Source organism: Periplaneta americana, chromosome 1, assembly GCF_040183065.1.
Source record: "Periplaneta americana isolate PAMFEO1 chromosome 1, P.americana_PAMFEO1_priV1, whole genome shotgun sequence".
Lineage (NCBI taxonomy): Eukaryota > Metazoa > Arthropoda > Insecta > Blattodea > Blattidae > Periplaneta > Periplaneta americana.
This window is the reverse complement of record NC_091117.1, coordinates 79,137,263-79,159,644: the sequence shown is the minus strand read 5'-3', so window position 1 is coordinate 79,159,644 and position 22,382 is coordinate 79,137,263. Positions and strand designations below refer to the sequence as shown.

The window sequence follows — 22,382 nt, the reverse complement described above, 5'->3', positions numbered from 1 at the left end:
GCTCTAGGAATACTTTGAACACTACATACAAAAATGTTTATACAGCCAGTGCTGACATACTGCGGAGAAATTTTAATTACTTCACCTTTCATAAACGACATAGAATATGTTCAAAACCAAGCTCTCAGACTCATTACTGGTGGAATCAAAACAACTTCAATAGATTCTATGAGGTTCCTCACTAATATTAACAGCATCAAAATGACAATAGAAGAAAAAGCACTGATTCAATATGAACAACTTATCAGATTACCAGGAAACAATTGGCATTCATACAGTCCTCTCTATAGATTGAAAACTCAAAAAAGTTTCATATCCATTGTTCAAGAATTAAAACAGTAAATCAATATCCCGAATTTAAAAGAAAACTTACAAATTAAACCAAACCCTTTAACTCTATTAAATATAGAATATAATCTAAATTTAACAGAAAAAATACTGAAATCAGAAGTAAGCACTGAAATACTGAAACAATTGTCTTTAGAGACAATTAATATTAGGTATCCTCCACAAAACTAGCTTCATTTATACACCGACGGATCCTTGATCTCCAGAGAACAAGGTGCCGGTGCAGGTGTTACGTACTGTCTCTTCTCACTTTATAGATCTCTTGGATATTGAACAACAAGTTTTGATGGAGCAAGCATTGCAATAAGTGAAAGTCTCAGGAATCTTCTATGCCACATCAGTAAATTTAGGAATGCAGTTATATTGTCAGACTCCAAAGCAGCTATTCTATCAATAGTCTCTAAACACACACCTTCATCTCAAACAGCAGAAATAACTAAAATGCTCTCTCAATTAATATCACTCAATAAAAGAATTGTATTCCAATGGATACCATCCCATTGTGGAATCCTGGGAAACGAGAATGAGGATGCTTTAGCAAAGGAGGGCAGCACTGCTACTTACAGACCTGTTACTAAATCTACGTATTACTCTGTGAAAAGATTTATTAAATCTACATACTTAGATACAACAAACAAAATTTGATAACACAATCCCAAGGGAAAAAATGGAACTCTCTGCATCAAAATCCACAGTTAATTCCCGATTTACCACGAAAATCGTCTTAGCTGCATTTAGATTGGCAACAGGCCATGATTGTTTGGCCAAACACCCACATAGAATTGGAATATATCAGTCCCCTAACTGCCCATTGTGCAACTCAAACCAAGAAATGGATTCGGAACACCTCAAAATCTGTGCTTCAGTGGCTGGTCATGATAATATCTTTGAAAAATATTGGAGTGCAAGAGGCCAAATGACTTTATTGTCAAACGCCTGGCATTAGAAAACAACAACAACATCTTTCATCTAGGCTAGACTATAAATTAAGACTTTTTAATAGTATTAAGTTTTTTGACTTGTTCCATATTACAATACAATGCTGCAATAAAATTCTTTTCTACAACCACGATAATTTTATATATTTATCTTAACATATAATTTTACGGTTTGAATCATATTAAAACTGAAAAATGAATCTCATTTTTTTATATAGGCAAGGAATTGGAAAATATCTGCCCAGTGACATTGATGCTGATCTATGTACACATATTGTGTATGGATTTGCAGTTCTGAATGGAAATCAACTAATCATCAAACCACATGACAGTTGGGCAGACATAGATAATAGTAAGTATTATTTATAAGCACAATATTGAAATTATTTGTAGTGTCTCAGTTTACTCAATTTTTTGTGTCTTAATTAAATTATGAGACAGAAAAATAAAATTTATGAAAATGTTTAATTTTTTATAACAAAATAAACTTAACTCCGATAATATTTTTCATACTGTTTATCACATATTTGAGAAATCAGCAAAGCGATAAGTCATGTCTAAATATAGGTTATCTTTAAAAAAAACAATGTATTATTGATAAGTGAGTAAAACAATTTAAACTTAAACGAAATGCTATAAACAGAGCACTAGTCTTATGTTAAAATTCAGGTAATGGTAACCATCAATTGATCTCCGGCATAAATAAATTTAATAATAATAATATTGATTGATTGATTGATTGATTGATTGATTGATTGATTGATTGATTGATTGATTGATTGATTGATTGATTGATTGATATAATATAATATGTTTTTAAACATTGCACGACACTAATACTGAGACATTTGTGCCTAGGTGCATTTGTTTGCATTTAAAAGTTGTTGTGCCAGTATTCTAGCACAGAATCTTTGTAGAATAAATTCTGAGATTCAGATTCAGTGTAATATATTAAATTCACACCAAATTCTTGTAATTTCTTAATTAGGTTATAATAATCATAAACTGATCTGAAGTCTATAAACACCGCTAGGGTAGGTTGTTGTTTGTTGAATGTATCCTTTATGTTCTGGATTAGTAAAGCTAAGTGTTCATTTGTAGAGTGTTGTTTTCTGAGTCCTGCTTGAAATGTTGAGAGCAGATTTTTGGATTCTTCTAAGTACTGGTACCAGCATAATCGTGATAAAATCATGTTACATAATTTTCACTATGTGACTTGTGAGGGATATTAGTATAAAAAACTGTTTATAATTTTTGCGCTTTTTTCTGGCTTCAATACTGGGTTGTATGTTTAATTATTGATTATTTTAAATTTTTAATATTTCACATAATTCAAGATTCTATCGTAACAAAATAGCTCTTAACTTTGTTTGTACTGGCATTCCCATTTTATGGTTTTAAAAAAAAATTATATGGAAATATACAGTAAGTGTCCTGATATCTTTTTAAATTTCCTAGAAAGATTTTATTCCATTTTATAAGTTAGCAGTGAAACTAACGCAAATATTTTTTCACTGTTGTGAATATGTCCGACTGTTTTATTGTAATTTTAAAATTGTTACTCTTAAAATGTTTTCTTGAATATGTTTTACAGCACAAGTACGTAATTGAAAATTGCAACATAGAAAAACATGTATTTGACATATTAATTTTCTGTGCAGAATTCTATGAAAAAGTAACTGCATACAAGCAAAAGGGTCTGAAGGTGCTAGTAGCAATTGGAGGATGGAATGATTCTGCTGGGGACAAATACAGTCGTCTAGTGAACAATCCCGGATCAAGAGCACGCTTTATCAGCCATATTATGAGTTTCATAGAGAAGCATAATTTTGACGGATTGGACCTGGATTGGGAATATCCTAAATGCTGGCAGGTATAGAATTTAATAAAAACACAAAATAATTGAGGAAATTATAAATCAATAAATATGCAATTTAAAACACATTACAGTACCAGTATTTCTTTCTTTCTGTATATTCTCCAAAAGTATAGAATTCTTTCTGTATATTCTCCAAAAGTATAGAATTCCAAAAAGTGTATTTGCTTAATTATTAAGTTATTTTCTGATGGACATTCTATATTGCTAATATATTCTTTATATCTAGTTTTTAATTGTCATTCAATTTCAAATCAAATAAAACCAGCAAAGGCTTTACAAGGAAACGATTGCCTTTTCCTTGCTTCGAATTATTACCCAAGGAAGATTGTTCTTTCTCTAGGTGGACTGCAAGAAAGGTCCCGAATCTGATAAGCCTGCGTTCGCAGCATTTGTAAGAGAGCTAAGAGCCGCATTTAAACCAAATGGATATCTACTGACAGCTGCTGTATCACCAAGCAAGGTTGTTATAGATTCAGGTATGTATTGTACTGCTTCAATCTCTACATATTTGCCTGGAGTACTTTCTTGTTTATTGTCATTATTTCATCATACGTATGTTCATGGAGTTTCTGGTAGATGACAAAATGTAACATTATCACTCGTAAGAGATATTGATGGACTGGACTGCATAATATCTCCTGCTGCTCCTACCTTAGTCATCATGCAAACACAAGCATAGGGAAGACTTTCATGTAATTGATTCCTAATCGAAACTCTGTCTGAATTACTTGTATTGAAAAAAGTCCCTTTTCAAGGCACATAACCGTACATTCGTTTCAAAGAACGTTGAAAGCATGATTAATAAATAAAAGGAAAACATTTAACTTGACAGAAATGTATACTGGTACCGGGTGAAAGTAATCCTGCATATTGAAAGAGATGAAAGGGTACACTTAAATGAATAGAAAACCTATATTACGTTTTGTGATTAAATGCATGGTTCATTAGAAAATTAAGTTGGAAGTTTCAGCAGTCTGGCAAGATTGCCACTCACACACTGCTCTTTCTTCTCATAACACAGAAGTAAGAAGTCAACTAAGTCAGGTCTGTCTCCCTCCTGTCCATCTCTCTCTCTGACTACAACGTTGCTATCTCTTCAGATCGTTCTGTGGCTTGAAATTAGTGGTTTTTAAATTAAATTTACATGAAAACCATCCATGCTATCGAAATACATCAGAGGAATAAATTATTCTTTATTAGATTTTCTGTCGATATGGACAAAAATCACGATCCTACTCTCAATAGTTATCGAATTAGAGTGTGTTAAATATATGGGGGGGGGGGGATTTTTTTTTCTGAGCAACTATGAACTTTTTACCAATATAGTATTACAGTTTTTTGTTACATACAACATGAGCTATTCGCTCTGAAAATCTATTTTCACTTCCACCGTGTGTACTGTTTTATAGGAAAGAATTTTTATTTTATTTTTTTTTATGAGCAATACGTTATGGATGAATTCACATTTTACTGTGCTGGATTTAAGGTTAGTTTAACAAAACCATGTGACTGAAATGAGAAGTTAGCAACAAAAAGTTTAGATTTCATTGTGATTTGTTTTGCGTTGTATGATAAAAACTTTAGTCAAAATACCTGACATCGAGTTTTCAGTAATATGGAATGAATTATTACCCCTAATAACAGAATTATAGACAAAGCTAATGAGTAACGAAGTTTAATTTTGATGTTAGCGGAAAATAACTGGCATATTTTGCTAGAAGTTCCTTCTTTCAAAGACTGAATTCTTTTCTGTGATATAGACTTTGACTTCCCTCTTGAAGAAAGCTGTGATAAAGAATTTTCATCATCCTTAACAACCATCATCCTTGGCAGGGTTTTAACCCATAAACCTCATATCAAATGACAAGCACTGATAGTAGGTACTTCTAATTCAACTACTGAGAATGACATTGTTGTACATTGTATGATATTTTGACATTTAACAGTACCATATTCATCAACATTTCTGTGCAGGTTATGATGTGCCCACCTTATCACAGAACCTCGACTGGATCGCTGTGATGACATATGATTATCATGGACAATGGGACAAGATCACAGGTCACGTGGCTCCAATGTATCCGCACCCAGATGATATCGATGTCACATTTAATGCTGTAAGTTTTTAGTAATCTTTTCTTTAGTTCTTATAACATGGCAAGTTCTGTTATCTTTCTTCGACTGTTAAATGCAAGACAGCAAAATAATAATAATAACAATAATAATAATAATAATAATAATAATAATAATAATAATAATAATAATAATATATGATAATTTAAAAATTTTTATTTATGAAAGCATTTTGTACTTAAAAATCTGATGCACGACAATACTTTTTTAAAGATAAAGAAACTTCATAATAGAGTCTTCATTTTTCTATATACACTTTTAACACTTATATATCACTGATTAAATTTCCAACTTCTTTACTTTGTTAATATTTGGGATTTACCTTGCTTGACTAGTTTCGAAGTCTTGCGCTTCATTGTCCAAAGCTTGGTGGACAATGTGGACACTATGCTTTGGACAAGACTTCGAAACTAGTCAAGCAAGGTACCGGTACCATAAATCCTAAGTATTAACACAGTAAAGAAGTTGAAAATTTATTCAGTTCATAATAGAGCTTCTTATTATGCTTGAGTGTAACAAAATGGAGTCAGAGAAAAATTCCCAAGGATCTGACTCCAGTCAGTTCAGAAAATTATAATAAAACTTGTGAGGATCCCTTTTTTCCATATAATTTATGTATGAGTTCATTAATAATACCCATGATTGTACAAACTAAGAGTATATGTTTCTCCAAGAAAAAGAAAGAGTTTACTGAACTTAGACTTTGGTCGTTAAAGTCTGTACCATAGCTGATGCTTTACTTCGAGCTCTTCGGAGTTTCTCTTTCTTTCAGTGCTCTCAGTCCAACACTAGCAGAAGTTTCGATTAAGGACTTAGTCCAGCATTGAAGAATAGAACACCCTTTTAGCTAGAGTATCACGTCTCCTTGTATCCTTGTTTTTTATACCTCCGGTTTGACAGGTAGAAAGCAGCTTAGACATTATTACTTCATTATTATTTTTCATATTTTAGTACCAGTATTCAAAGGACATTATAATATGTAACAACCTTTTAGTACTGGTAGTAGTGTAATTATTAGCCTCAAGTAAATTCTTTAATATTACTCATGAATATCATAGTTAACACTGAAATTTTATTGTAAAATCGTAAAAAGAAGTCCTAAAAATAAAAATAAAAATATTTTGAAGGCTGCCCAAAATTTGAAGTACAAATTTATTTTGTTTCTACCAACAAACATGGCCTGCCAAGAAATGTTTTTTTGTTTTTTTTTTTGTTGTTTGTTTTTGTTTTTGTTTTTTTTTGTTTTTTTTTTATTTTTCGTAACTCTTTGTATTTTAAAATGTAGTTTTAAAAGTCTTAATTTCTTCTACAATAACTTCATTCTCATTCTATATCACATATTTTCAGTACCGGTACAGCTGTAGCTAATAAGAGCATCAATAAGTGTATACATAACAATTAGTACACAGTGAAATTAATATTAAAATAACAGAATTGGAGCAATGAATAGTGCTTTAATCTTGTCAATTCTTTTATGTCTAGAACTTTTCTATTAACTACTGGATAAAACAAGGTGCAGATCCCAAGAAGATTGTGATGGGCATGCCTATGTACGGACAGTCATTCAGTTTAGCAGATAACAACAATCATGGACTCAACGCACCAACATACGGTGGAGGAGAAGCTGGGGACTCTACACGAGCCAGAGGTTTCTTGTCTTACTACGAAGTAAGTAACATTGCTAATCACTAATATATTAATACAATTAATCATTGTGCCATACAACTATTACTCGTTGCAAGGATCATTGCTGATTTCCAGAGAAGCTTTGGCACTGCATCTTGCAATATTATCCATCTCTTATGCAATGTTTATGCTTTAGTTCGCCTATTGACCGCTGGCAATCATTCGTGCAACGAATAATAAAGAAACGTATGACAATATCGTCACATGGGATTATGGATAGGAAAATGAGAATTTTCCGAGAAAACTTTCATTAGTAATATCACAAATTCCACTTCGACTCGCCCGCCTGAGTTTTAACTCATATCTCCAGCGTGGAAAGCAAATGTTCTAGCTGTTAGATTTATAGTGTACCATTAATACAGTGCTTCAAACTAAAGTTTTTTTCTCTCTCTCTCTCTCCGTTAGTGTACAACCTCAGTTTTCTCATAAATCCCATTTCTGCGCTCTATATTCTGTTTAATTCACCTTGTTTCAGAGTCCATGTTTCGCTTCTACATAATTATATTGTTTTAGCCAAAATATTACATAATCTAATTCTCGTATTTTGTTGGACAAACGATGGTTTGAAAATGTTGTTAATAAAATCTGTTACCATTAAATCTTGATGCTTTGGAACAGCTCTAGTGATCCATGATAATGTGTACTTAAGCCGTTTTACCACAGATCTGGTCTACGGTAAAATACTGTACTAATTTTATTACATTTGTGTTGTATTTTTGGTCCAGGGAAAATACTCATATTTTTTTTTTTTTTCAATGATTTATAGGACTACCATTGTTCACTATAGCTTAGCCGATGATTTTTTTCTCTTACCTACATTTTTCTCATCTTCATATGATATACCGGTATCACATCCCAAATATTTAAAAGTGTTTACTTTCTCTAAAAATTTCATTATAGATTGATATTTCTAGCCGGATCTTCCCTTTTAAATTTAAATATCATCTTTGTTTTGCTTTTAGGTATCTTCATTTTAGGGCGATTAATTATTTCTTTTAGGCATTTTATTAACTTGTTATACTAAAAGTTTAGTGTTAAAGAAAACTATGTGGTAAATTACCTAGTTGACTAGTTTCGACTTCATGTTGGTCATCATCAGAACTAATGAGGTCCTTGCTTCATCCGGTTTCTTCAGTTATTTTGCGAAGGTGATGTGTTTGTGTATGGTAGTGTGTTTTGAAGAAATTTAGTTGTCTATTGAGAATGTGTTGTGGATGAGTTTTTGTGTGTCTGTATATTTCGTACTGTTCTAGTGTATTTTATTAATTTATGAAGTATATCTTCTGATTTAGCTATTACTATCTGGTCCTCTGCGAAGAGGAGAGTATTTAATTTTGTTCTAGCAGTTATTTGTATCCCATAATTTGTAACTTCTTTCCATTTAATTATGTGATGGTAGTAATTTGATATGAAGAGTGCATTCGCCAGTCCTAAATCATATTATTATTTTAATGATTTACCTTATGAATTTGACTTAATTTTATTTCTTACAATGTAGATCATTACACCATTAATCTGTATGGTTTTAGATCTGCACCAACATTCAGAAGAGAGGCTGGAAAGTAGTGAAAGATCCAGCAGGTCGAATGGGACCATACGCTTATTCAAGAGATCAGTGGGTCTCGTTTGATGATGCAGCCATGATCAGATACAAGGCTACCTATATTCGCCAGATGGGTTTGGGTGGTGGCATGATATGGGCTCTGGATCTGGACGATTTCCGAAATACCTGCTCGTGCGAACCTTATCCGCTATTACGTACCATCAATAGAATTCTCAGGGGTTATCCTGGCCCTGGACCCAAATGTGACATCACTGCTGACAGTAGCAAAGAAGACAGTAAGTGATATTTCTATTTTACAGTTCTTTCCTGAAAGTTAATCTTTCTTTTACATGCTAAACTTCTGCTTATTGATATGATGTTTATAAATTGTGAATGCTCTTTGGAAAACTATCTCCAAAAATGTCTTATATGAAAGCAACTGAGTAAACTCAAGAATTCCAAAAGAATATACTATAGTGTTTTAGTGGTTACTTAGCCACTGTGGTGCACCTGGAAATGAAAAAGTTGATATCGCAGCAAAACAGGCATTGTACTCGTATCTGCATACAAGACATTTGCAAATAATATCTTTATCCAGAACTTTGCTTCAAACGATTCTCATTTCACAAACCCATGAATCAGCAATTGGCTCTCTTTTGACGAGTTAAAATTTTGCAGGAAAAGAAACCTAATGACCTGAAAATGTACAAAAACTTGACCAAGACATATTCAAACATATTAACAAGCGCCAGAACAGGTTATATTGTTACACACTTATATCCACACCGATTTCACTTTTCTGATACTTCTGTTCGTCTATGGCTGCTAGGTCAGTTGGTAGAGTAACTGACTACGGACTGGAAGGTCCTGGGTTCAATCTCGAGTGACAGCGGGATTTTCTCGTTACCAAACTTCCAGAACGGCCCCAAGGTTCACTCAGCCTCCTATCTAATTGAATACCGAGCCTTTCCCAGGGGCAAAATGTGGTCGCAGTGCGGTGCTGACTATACCACCTAATTCTAGTGCCGAAGTCAAGAAAATACCAGTGGCGTAGCGTCAATGTAAGCTAAAAAGCTCAGCTTCCCCAGTTAATAATAATTTCATAATAAACCTGCCGTTTATGAACAAAATTATTTATTAATTTTAATAGAGTTTATATTTATGCGTTAAATATTGTGATGCGGCAGCTCAGGATGATTTGTGATGCAACAGTAAACAAGAAGCCTACACACGCCAGCTTCCAAGCAGACTGGTTTCTTTCACTCATTCTTCTGTGTAACCCATCCCGCAGATTCTCCATCCCTTGTCGCAAGGCACGGAAGAAGCTAGCTTTTACATTGAAAGTTTCCGAGTTATCCCTTTCGTGAGGGTTTGTTCAGTTGAAGTGTTAGTGTGCATTGCGGCTGATATGATAAATAATGAGTGAAATAATAGTTCCTGACACCAATTTACTTGAATTTTTAGGACAATTCTATTATCAAGACTGACTTACGAACAAAAGTGCGATTTAAAAAACAAATGACCGTGTCCATTTGTTAGAGATATGTGTAAACCATGAAATCATATTTTACTACGTACCATTTGAGGTCATGCCTTATTGGTGTTACGAGGTTCCAACCAATCTTCGGACTGCTGGCTTGACATTGACTACTATTTATTTTAAGACTATATTTTTATATTACGTTTTCTCATATGTACATGAAAGAGAACTTGAGTTAGCTTCCCCTGCTCAAAATTTCGTGCTACGCCACTGGAAAATACAAAGCTCTACCTCCATGCTCTCAAGCACTATCATGGCGTACTTTCACCTATTTGTCTATGGTGTAATTATCATGAAGAATATCCGGAACACATTCTTCTATAATGTACCGGTACATTCATAAATCCTAAAAGAAACAAATTAAAGTCATCAATACCACTCGTATAAGACTCTGCTCGAACTAAGTGTGACCGAAAGTAGTTCGGATTATCAATTCGTTCGGATTATCAAATATGTGAAATTACTCTACTTGAAGTTAAAAAACGTATTGCACACTACTATAAATATAAAAAGGTGATAGAAATCATTGTCTTTCTTTCTATTCTACTTAATATCCCCTTTTATGCGATTAGTTAACACTGCTATGGATAGAGAAGAAAGCTTCATTGAATCTTATTTTCCAGTATTCTCTCGTTTTCTTTGCTTTCCGGTAGCATGTTCGGATTATCGAGATTCTACTATATTTGTATTTATTTCTATTGTAATGCTAGACATCTTATGTATTTTTTATCACAAACACTTGATTCTGATTTCAATCTAGAATATTAATCTATGGAGTAAAATATATGAGAAATGTTTATGATAACAGTTTTTACCTCTCGAACTCTGGGAATATCTCTAATCATACTTCACTTCACTAAAGTTGAGATAATAGCAGGAACACAAACAACTTGCAAATTAATTTAAACAGAGCTTGTATGATGCTAATACTTTCTGTGATTCTTTAAACCGAAGTAATTTCATAATTAGTTACATTTTATTGTTTACAAGGTGATAGTAATACTTCTGTAATATCTGAAGAGAAATTTTCTTCATTCATTTAGTGTCTTGTGGAGAAAATACGTTACACTATTATTATTATTATTATTATTATTATTATTATTATTATTATTATTATTATTATTATTATTATTATTTGCTAATCAATTTAAATCAATTCAGATCAACCCTAACTCTAATTTTCTCAGTTGTTAGTCTAACATTAATAACTTTTTACCCCTTTCTGTAATCTCTTGTGATGATGTCAGGAAGGCCATAAGAAATGTCAAGCCATATAAATCTATGGGTAAGGATGGCATCCCTAATTTTATTATTAAAGGATGCTCTGAAATTTTTATACCTGTTTTAACCTACATTTTCAATTTGAGTTTAAAAACAGGGATATATTTTTCCCTTTGGAAGGAAGCATCTATTATTCCCATATTTAAAAGTGGTAATAAAGCTACTATAAGTAATTATAGACCTATTTCCATACTTAATAACTTCTCAAAAATTTTTGAAAAAATAACTCATAAACATATTTCTTTATACTTGAAAAACAAAATCAATTCGGCCCAACATAGTTTTACAAAAGGAAAATCTACGACTACTAATTTAGTATCTTATCTCAATTATGTTATGCCTATAGCAAGAGGCGTATATGTATATATATATATATATATATATATATATATATATATATATATTTATGTATATATATATATATGTATATATATGTATATAAGTCCTCTTGGCCTATAGTTGAAACTCTGGGTCAAATTGATTCCAGCAAAGCATTTAATGTTGTTCTCCATAATAAGTTACTGAGTAAATTAAATTCTTTTGGTCTTACCACTAACTACCTGGGCTGGTTTGAAAATTATTTGAAAGATAGACAATCCTGTGTTAGACTTGTAAATTCTTATTCTGATCCATATATTAGTTTATGCGGAGTTCCACAGTGTTCCACGTTGGGGCCTCTATTATTTTTATTATTTATAGATGATATCTGTAAAAGAATAAGTTCTAACTGCCATTTATTTGCTGATGATATTAAAATATTTCGCAAAATTAATAGTCTGACAGACTGTATAACTTTGAAAAATGATATAAACACTATTGAGCTATGGTCTCCTGATAATGGAATGAAAATTAATGAGTCAAAAACTTTTATCATTTCCTTCTCTAGAAAAACCACTTCTCTTAAATTTAATTATACTCTTAATAATATCAACATAATAAGGAAAGACTGTGTTAGAGACCTGGGAGTTCTACTCGATACCAAATTACATTTTCATAATCATGTCCAATATATTTATAATCATTCCATTAGAATGCTCGGACTTTTAAGGTCTATAACTTACTCTTTTTCTACTCCAGCTACTCTTGTAATTCTATACCATACATTAATAAGATCTAAACTCGAATGTGCATCTGTTGCCTGGAATTCTATTACTTCTACCGATTCGGTTAAATTGGAATTCATCCAAAGAAAATTTACTATGTGCTGTTAGGTTTTCACAAATTCATCAGATCTAAACTCGAATGTGCATCTGTTGCCTGGAATTCTATTACTTCTACTGATTCGGTTAAATTGGAATTCATCCAAAGAAAATTTACTATGTGCTGTTAGGTTTTTACCAAATTCATCTGTTTTCAATTATGAGCGTACTTGTAAATATTTTAACTTTTTTAGCCTTATGCTAGAATTCTTGAACTTGACTACTTATTCTTTTGTAAGGCCTTAAAGGGTGATGTTGATTGTGAATCCTTCATAAGCAATATCTACCTTGTGGCACCTTCGAATGGTTTAAAATTTCAAAAATTTTCTTATACCTATAAGCCTAAATCTCTCTCTCTAGTTGTCAGATGCATGAAAGCTGCCAATTTACATTGTATTAATTCAGATCCGTTTAGTGTATAGTTTGTTGTTTGGCTATTCTTATATTAAGCATACTCATCAAAATCGCATTCATTTCAACTTCATTCGTTTGTGTTGTTTTTGAGCTTTTCTGTATCATGTATTTTGTAGCTATCTATTCATTTTGTCTTATTTTGTCTCTAATTTTAATAATTATTTGTATGCACTGTTTTTTGTTATTTCTTGTTCGCTGTAAATCTTGTGCTGAACTGTTATTGGCCCCAGGCTATTGTACAGCACAATAAATATTATTAAATAAATAAATAAAATAAATTTATTATTATTATTATTATTATTATAAGGGCCTTATACTTCTTTGGATGATAATGATGATGATATTTATGTTTTTGTAGCTTCCGATAATCGTGTGCAATATCCCACCTGGGCAGTCATCTCTGGTGGTACAATTAAGGATCCAACCTGTGGGGGAAGGATTTTTACTCCACATTCAAGTGATTGCCACAAATATTACTTGTGCCAGTTTGGCGAACTTACTGAGCAAGTGTGTCCAGCGGGTCTCTATTGGAACAAGGTAAACAAACCAGGGAGGAAGTTAAACCTTGTTGTTCAGAAACTGTTGTTATTTTCTATTGCGTCTATTTAGAATTCTGCTAGCCTGGCAGAACTGAATTTAATTTCTGATGTGAAGCTCTCATAAGATGAAATTCGTTACCTCTAGCGATATACTTATAGGCGAGGATGATAACCAGCAGAATTTAGTTATGCAGTGAGCGAGAAACAGATGATAAATTTTGCCTATAGTCATTTCCTTAAAGAACAGGGCCCCTTTCAAGTACCGCAAATCTACAACCCTGCCTTACTTCCCTTCCGAAGGATACCATTCTAAGTTTTCATTATAACTAAAAATCATCATAACATGAAGACAATTTTGCCAAAATATGACATTTAGTTTGGCAAAATAGGAAAATATTGAATAAATATTTTAATGCTAAAATATCTGCGTTTCCAAACCATTTGGAGCAGGTTTACATTATTATTAGAGGTATTTGTTTTCTGCAATCTGTGATAAAACCAAGACAGTTTCTATTGCTCTCATTAAAAATGTTCGTGGATTATTTATATACGCTTTAGATTTGATTACTGTTTTTCTTTCACTGTCAATTGCGTAGTGAATCCAGATAATAATTATATGATTTATGTAGACATTAATTGTAACAGTCCACCTGGTTTCAGCAGGACTCAGCACCACCTCATACTGTGGGCAGGTCATTACAAGAATTTTGGAAAGGGTCTCTTCGGAGAGAGCACCCACTTTGACCGAGGCAGCATGCGTTTCTGAGTCGCTGTGTAACCACAGAGACTTACTGTACATCCCATAAAGTTGTTATGTTCACGAGAAATTTCGCTTATTGAAAGTGATAATTTAAATTTAGTTGTATTGTAGTATTGACACAGCAGACATAAATATTCTTTTCGTGTTATTTTATGCGTGTGCAAAGTTCTCAATCATGGAAACTATAATAATATACGAACAACAAAAGGACGGAGAAGGAATGAAGGCATTAAATATTACATAAGAAATATTTCGTCTTTCAGAGCTTTATATATAGATTTCCACAGTTAATTTTTCTATAAAATTTCAAGAGGAACTAACTTAATTGACAGTAAATTACAGGACTAGATCAATTATATATTAATATTTATAGGATCACTGCGATTGGCCAGAAAAAACAAAATGTAAAACAGGAGAAACTGGAAGTGATGGCAGCAAACCAACACAAAAACCTACAACAGCTCCAACAACAATGCCTGTAACTACAATGAAACCAAGCACTCCTGGTACTGACGTCACTATGCCTCCAAAACCAGCAGATACAGGATATAAAGTTGTCTGCTACTTTACCAACTGGGCATTTTACAGGTAAAGAAAAAAATTTATAAAATTATTTGATCCTGGGCCCACTAGTTTTGCAGTTAGGCACACTGACCACTACTCCTAAGTTTTAATCTTTCGAAGTGTCGTGAGTTTGCAGATGCAAACAGCAGCTTTAGCAGGAGAGATATGCCACTGGTCAGCCAAGAGACACTCTGGGAACATTCATTGGGGCTCATTGTATGTAATCTTCAATTTTGTTAATTTCCTGTAATGGGTAAAAGTACTATATTAAAGAAATCCATGTAGCTATCTAAAAGTCCTCAAATATCTATCTGGAAAAATTTTCAATTGAGGATATAACAATTAAATTTTACAGATAAATAACATTTCTTTTTTGTCCTATTGCCGTAACTAGCGGTGTACAAATTCACAAAGTAATATGTAGGATCTATAGATATTTTAAGACCTGTAATTAATGTTTGCATATTAATATACTTTCTTCATATATTGATACCGGTACTATGTATAATAAGAAAGTAAAGATTAAAAATGTACGGTATTATAAGATATTCAGACAGTTTGAGAGTTACTAGCACATGACAACACCACCTCAGCTCCAAGAAAATATACTTAGAAAAAGAAGCTCTGTTTGTGCGACAAATGACAAAAAATAATAAATAATTTAATTATTCAATGACAATCTTAAGTAGAATCAAACAATTTGTTGAAATGTGAAGTGAAGTAGTTACTATTTAATAATAGAGCTATAACATCAATTTGAGCAGTATTCTTATTAAAATGGTGATGGTGCTGCTGAACACTACTTTCCCACCCGAAAAGCTTGAGACTCTTTGGGCTAGAAATAATCTTAGATGGAGAGTTAAGTTTTTCTTCGTGTTTATTTGTCTGTGTTTATTTGTGCTAAATTTATTTGCTTGTGTATGTGTGCGTGCGTATATTATCTAGTCTACTTGACTTTGGTTCAAATCCCTTCCAGTTTAAGTCTGGATTGATAATGGACAAAGATGGCATTAATGGAGGTTTTTCCCTGTCAGAATTTCATGATGGAATTATCGTTACTATGCATTGTGAGTAAGCTCTAAGATGGAAAATTGATCAATAGCGTCTGCACATTACTTCTAAGGGAGAATACTACGGTCAAAATTATCAATGAAGTAACCTATTCGAATAAAAAATATCATTGAGAGTGCGTGTGTAGGTATATTATCTAATCTGACTATGTCATATCCAGGCCTTGTATACTAGTTTCTGACAAATAAATAAATATTATTATTATTATTATTATTATTATTATTATTATTATTTTACACAATGCAGAACTGCACGCATTATATTCTTCATCTGACATAATTAGGAACATTAAATCCAGACGTTTGAGATGGACAGGGCATGTATTATCGCCGCGGCCTTATGCTTAACATGTCGGCATCATACAATAACGTGCGATGTGTTTTTAAAACATAATTTTGCCGACCGATTGTTGCTCTGTAGGTTCCACTCTAAGCGTCACGTTGTCACGTCTACTTCCTCGATAAGAATAAGCACTAATTTGTTATATTGTTAAATGGCTATTATTGTTATTATAATTATAATAATTATTATTGTTTCATATAAGAGTAAGTTGACATTCTTAACTCTTAATAATAACTCTTTAATAATAATTTTTAATCACATACCTTAATGTTCGTCCTCAGCATAAGACATGGCAACCTCGGTTTTAGTCCACGTGGATTAGACAAGTAGGTGTCATTTAATAATGGAAGCAGCTTATTGGTTGCAATATTGAAATTGAGGCAAGTGATTGGAGCGGCGACACAAGAAATTGAAAACAATAATATAATTAAATTTCAAAGACCAGCCGAATGTTATGCACAAGGCTGCTCAAAGACCTGCCGAATGTTAACCGTGAGAGCGCGGCGATAATAGCATGTATGGGCGAATCCATAAATGCATATAGAGTGTTAGTTGGGAGACTGGAGGGAATAAGATCTTTGGGGAGGCCGAGACGTAGATGGGAGGATAATATTAAAATTGATTTGAGGGAGATGGGATATGATGGTAGGGACTGGATTAATCTTGCTCAGGATAGGGACTGATGGCGGGCTTATGTGAGGGCGGCCGTGAACCTGCGGGTTCCTTAAAATCCATAAGTAAGTAAGTATTATTATTATTAAAATAAGAAAAGAGGGACTTTTCAAAAAGGAAATTAGGAAGATATTTCAAAGTGAAAGTTTGTACACTTACAACAACTAGTTATAGAGTCGAACTAACATTATTTCCGTGTCCTTGGACGTAATATTATTCTGTTATCACTATTTTATGGAGAAATTTAATAATTTTATCGTGTGTTTTGAAATTATGAAGGAATCTGAAGTTTATTAGCATTGATGCAATAGAAAAAAACATTTAGAATAGGATGAACAATATCTTCTATTAGCCAATGTCATTGTATGCCAACAGAGAAAAATGAATTAAATTAAACCTTAAAAAATAAGAAATTGTGATAAAGGCAAATCTAATCTAAAGACATCTAAGGTAATTTATATATCAGTTTTATCTTACAGTACGTTATTCAAGAAATTATTGTAGTAACATACTGCTATACTTCATGTGCTATGTCTTACTGAAATGATTTCTCTCTACAGGCAAGGAATTGGAAAGTTTGTGCCAGAAGATATTGACTGGACATTGTGCACTCATATAGCATACGGATTTGCTGTTATGGATGGCAGCACTCTATCAATTAAACCTCATGATTCCTGGGCAGACATAGATAACAGTAAGTTTCTCGCCTAAGAGTGGATTTAAAATTGCATGATGCTTGATAGTCAATAAATTTCAATATAGTTTACTGCCAGAATGATATCAACATTTATTCAGTGTTATCAATGCATTAGGGACTCATATTACAATGGAGACAGTAATAAAATACAGAGAATACCGGTATTTAGCCCTTTCTTATCACAAACTAGGTAATACTCATTGTTCATAATTTAGATATCAGTGTCCATTGTCAAATAGACTCCATCAAAATCTAGAAAGCATGCCCAACAGCAAACATACAGAAAATTCAATTTAATTAAAAGCAAATATTCTGAAAAGAACAGACGGTACTATTAAAGTAAAATACATTGATGGTAATAAAATATGAAGATGGATATCTGAAAGTTAGATTGTAACATAGAAAAATAACAAAACTACAAAAACCTAAATTATAGTTCAATTTTTTTTAAATAGAATTAATAGCAATAAATATTACTTTTTAAAACTGTAAATGGAAATAAAAATGTGAGATATATGAATTTTGACTGACAGGAAGAGTTAAATAGAGTACGTAGTTAAATTGCGTAATATAAAACATATGTAAGGATATTGAAACAAATAACAAAACTCGCACAATTTATAAATATTTATTCATGTCAGTAGATTTAGGCTACTGGCATGTAAAAGAACTCTTGTAGGACAAAATTCCAGCACACCAGTGACGCTGATATAACCTCGTTAAATGAAACATAATGTACCAAATATTTATTTGCACACACCAACTATAACAAAAATAACCAGTAAAATAAAAATAATAAATAAACCAAAAATCTCCCTAAACATAAATACTATTTATAGAATAAATCTATATTCAAAGATTCTAAATCCATTGCACTTATCTGCCAACACAGTAATAATTAATAATAATAATAAACAAAAAATTATTCTAAATACCTGGATTCTACCACACATCACATTCTCTGGAAATGAATCAGCACATGATATATAGCCAAAGAAAAATGTACATTAGGCGGACAGAATTCAGGAGAATAAAAATCTTTAGAAAACTACTCAATGTTGAAAAGTAACCGCTCTAAATATTGTTGAAAACAGTACACCCAGTTATAACTAGTATAAAACAATCAGCCAGGGTAGTACATTAACAAGAAATTAAACATAAAGAACAAACAGTAATTTCAGATTCAGAAAAGGGCATTTAAATGAATTGAAAACTCTCAGAGGCAACGAATCATTTCATAATTTTATTGTACAGTAAAAACTGTGTAAGTTGACCATGTCTGGTTCCGACCACACCTGGTCAACATACATAGGTGGTCAACTTACAGAAATTATTATGTTATCTATGATGGGTATCTACGTAATTAACACTTCAGAAATGTATACGTAATTATGTAGCCTACTGTACACGGAAACTAATGGCATTGGACAAAATTGTACAGTAGGCAAAGTTGTACAAGTAAATAATGTGCAGTATGTACAGTAAAGTAAGTAGAGTACAGTATTTTACTGTATAGTATTATTACAGAATTCAGACTATGTACTGTACGTACAGTATAAGTTTACTTCAGTGTTGAAACAAAACAAAAATTGATTGCTCTTTTCAACTACACAGTACAATACCTGTTCACTGAAAGAAGTCTGTAATATGCAGTTGTTTACTGGTCACAATTTTAGAACGAAGCATCTTCATTTTAATGTCCGTATATAAGCTGAAGTCCTTCTACAGCACTTTTATTGTTCATGTTACAATATTCAATCAATTCGTCTACGTGTTTTAGGGCTTCACTATGTGTTATGACTTTATCCTCTATTTGTATGTGTTCAGAAATTTCACTGTCACTGTCACTGATGATATTCTCTTCTTTCTCAACATTTTCATTCAATATTTTCTCCAACACTAGTGTACATTTGAAATGCTCAAAGAATAACTGAAATCTTAAGAAAACCTGAAGAACTGTTAAACTTCCACCAGCCCAGGTTTCCCGGAAGACCATTAGGTGAGAAGAATGACTTAGAATGTGTCCCAATAGCCACCACTATTCATAAAAATAGATTTGCTACATTAAGAGGAATTTTTGTACAGCACCACACAAAATTTTGTATGTTATACAGCATGACACAACTTCATGGTCATGTTACACAGGTGGGAAAAGAGCTCCAAGCACATGAAATTGAGGTCAAGATTCAAGTTAGACAGGTGGTCAACTTACGGAGTCTATTTATTACACGGTACAAATAGGAACCTGCCAGTTCCTTAAAAAGGTGGTCATTTAAGGCAGATGGTCACGTTACAGAGGTGGTCAACTTCCCAGGTTTTACTGTAACAAGTGCAACTTCGAAGAAACATTTAATTAATATTATATCGTCAAATCCTTAAATTTATACCCATACATAACTGAAGTGAATAAAAATATATACCGTACTTTATTATTATGTAACATCATTGAACTGGTCTCAGGACAATTTCAATATCATCTTCGGTGATCTCATGTTTACTATACTGGCTACTGGATCTAAAGCCGAGGATTTTAGAGGCAATAAAGTCTTTCACATGGCTTCCTCCAGGGAGAAGTAAAGCTGCAGATCTTGTGCCGGTACATTTATGTAAAAGAATTCTGTCCCTCAGAGAGGGCTCCAGGACATTTTCGGCAATTTTCTCGTTGAATTTCACTGCTAAATAACCTTTGGAGTTAAAAGAGTTGTTAAATAAACTACTGCACCACCATCATTATCATTACCACTTCCACTTCCACTAACACTAATACTACAGCTACTACCTCTACCTTAGAGAAAAGCATCAACAATACCACCACAATGAAAGGGATTCACCTGGTCTGATCCAGTAGCACCCACAATTTTTCATCTCAGTAAGGGCAAAACACTTCAATACCAATGGTGCTAATTTTTAAGTGTAACATCCTATCCTGTTTATCTCTCCCCCGATATATTGTAACAAAAGCATCGTACATGGAAAATATACACAGTCGTGGACGCAATATGTTTTAAAAATCTGCATAATATATAATATATCTTAAAAAGTAAATAAGTCTGACTTCTCAGTTGGGGCGATTTCCCCCACTGCTCCCCACTGCATGCGCTCCTGTTATGATCCACTTCATTGAAACGATTATAAATATTTAACTAGTACCTATATAGGCTATTTTATTCTCCCTATTGTAGAAATAAATAGGTCCATTTCTTAGTGTTAGAAAAGCACTTGAAACTGTTATGTTTAATAGGAAAATACTAAAAGAGTAATTAGTGCATAAAATAGTCTATGTTAAGATCGTATACATTAAAAAGTAAGAAAATATAAAATCTAACCTTTTTATATTACAGTTAAACTACTCAACACATACCTTACAGAAAATAGCATATGAGTCTAATACTGTCGTTAATACTCATAATTTTGGCTTTCAGATTTCTATCGTAAGGTTACAGAGCTGAAGTCAAAGGGATTGAAAGTTCTAATTGCTATTGGAGGGTGGAATGATTCTCTGGGTGATAAATACAGCCGTATGGTGAATAACCCAGGAACTAGAGCAAACTTTATAAGGACTGTGATTGAATTCATTGAAAAATATGACTTTGATGGACTTGATCTGGATTGGGAATATCCTAAGTGTTGGCAGGTGAGTATAACTGTGTAAATTAAGATTTTATTATTTTTAACGTTAAAAACTGAGATTATTCTTTCTGATTCAGATTACAGTTATATTTTTCGCCCTATTTTAAATCAAAATAATGTTTTGAAGATGTAATACTACTTTTATCATGTTGATGACTGCTAAAAAAAAAAGAGAGAAAATTAATATAGAACTTTACATGATCTGGCATTTGAGTTGCATGTCAGACATTTAGTAGTATTGTCATTATGTAACAATGGAATATTTTTATATTATACCATACACTAAGTTGCTAAAGGTTCATATTCAATGAATTTCTAGAATGTGAATCTTGATATCATTACAAATTGAATCGGTTATTTCGAAAACATAACATGTATAGTTCTGCGCAAACTGCTTCACTAGCATTTATTACATTAATCAAACTAGAAGTCAGTTTCTTATTCATTTCTATATTTTATGTGTTATAAGAAAGAGTAAAGAGCACACTGGTAGAAAAAAGTAACATGCGCGAAAATGTCACATGTTACGTTTTCGAAATACCGGTAACCAATTCAATTATAATAAAGAAAAGCAATATTGATTAAGAGTTTGATGGTAAAATAATGACTAGTACCATACTGGTATAATAATTTTTTTATATTTATTCGTGTGTCATTCAGTTTTCTCTGCTTTTCTACAGGTGGATTGTAATGTAGGACCAGATTCTGACAAAGAAAGCTTTGCTGATTTGGTTCAAGAGTTAAGTATGGCATTCAAACCAAAAGGACTTCTTCTGTCTTCTGCAGTATCACCCAGCAAAGTAGTCATTGATGTTGGTAAGTTGAAACGTGAATTACAAAATAAGTCACAGTACGGTATGCTGCAATTTTAATTTTCATTGCTCTAGAAGAATGTCAAATATTGAAATACAGAACGAAAAGTCCGCTGTTGGATTTTCGTCCGCTATTTCCTTGCAAGAAGGAAAGTGAACTAACTTCCGTTGCGACCCGAGATAACTTTTGGCGGGTCTCACATCGTACACTGGCTCGCAAAACTTTTGTCCGATATACTGTACAGTTTTTCTCGTTCTTAAGTTGGTATTTTTACTCACTCTAGGACAGTAGCATAGGCGACAGGTAGTTTCCCCGCAGGTAACAAACCACCCC

At 32.6% G+C, this 22,382-nt stretch overlaps 1 protein-coding gene across 1 annotated transcript in view; it reads left to right on the top strand.

The window, feature by feature from the left end:
• Cht10 (Chitinase 10) overlaps positions 1–22,382 on the top strand; it is a 178,385-nt gene that overhangs the window by 135,316 nt on the left and 20,687 nt on the right. Inside the window, exons 32-42 of the mRNA XM_069822742.1 lie at positions 1,505–1,638; positions 2,948–3,159; positions 3,506–3,641; positions 5,140–5,282; positions 6,781–6,966; positions 8,514–8,823; positions 13,320–13,498; positions 14,634–14,848; positions 17,470–17,603; positions 21,029–21,240; positions 21,917–22,052. Coding sequence (XP_069678843.1) covers positions 1,505–1,638; positions 2,948–3,159; positions 3,506–3,641; positions 5,140–5,282; positions 6,781–6,966; positions 8,514–8,823; positions 13,320–13,498; positions 14,634–14,848; positions 17,470–17,603; positions 21,029–21,240; positions 21,917–22,052 — 1,997 coding nt within the window. The remainder of the gene's footprint in view (positions 1–1,504; positions 1,639–2,947; positions 3,160–3,505; positions 3,642–5,139; positions 5,283–6,780; positions 6,967–8,513; positions 8,824–13,319; positions 13,499–14,633; positions 14,849–17,469; positions 17,604–21,028; positions 21,241–21,916; positions 22,053–22,382) is intronic.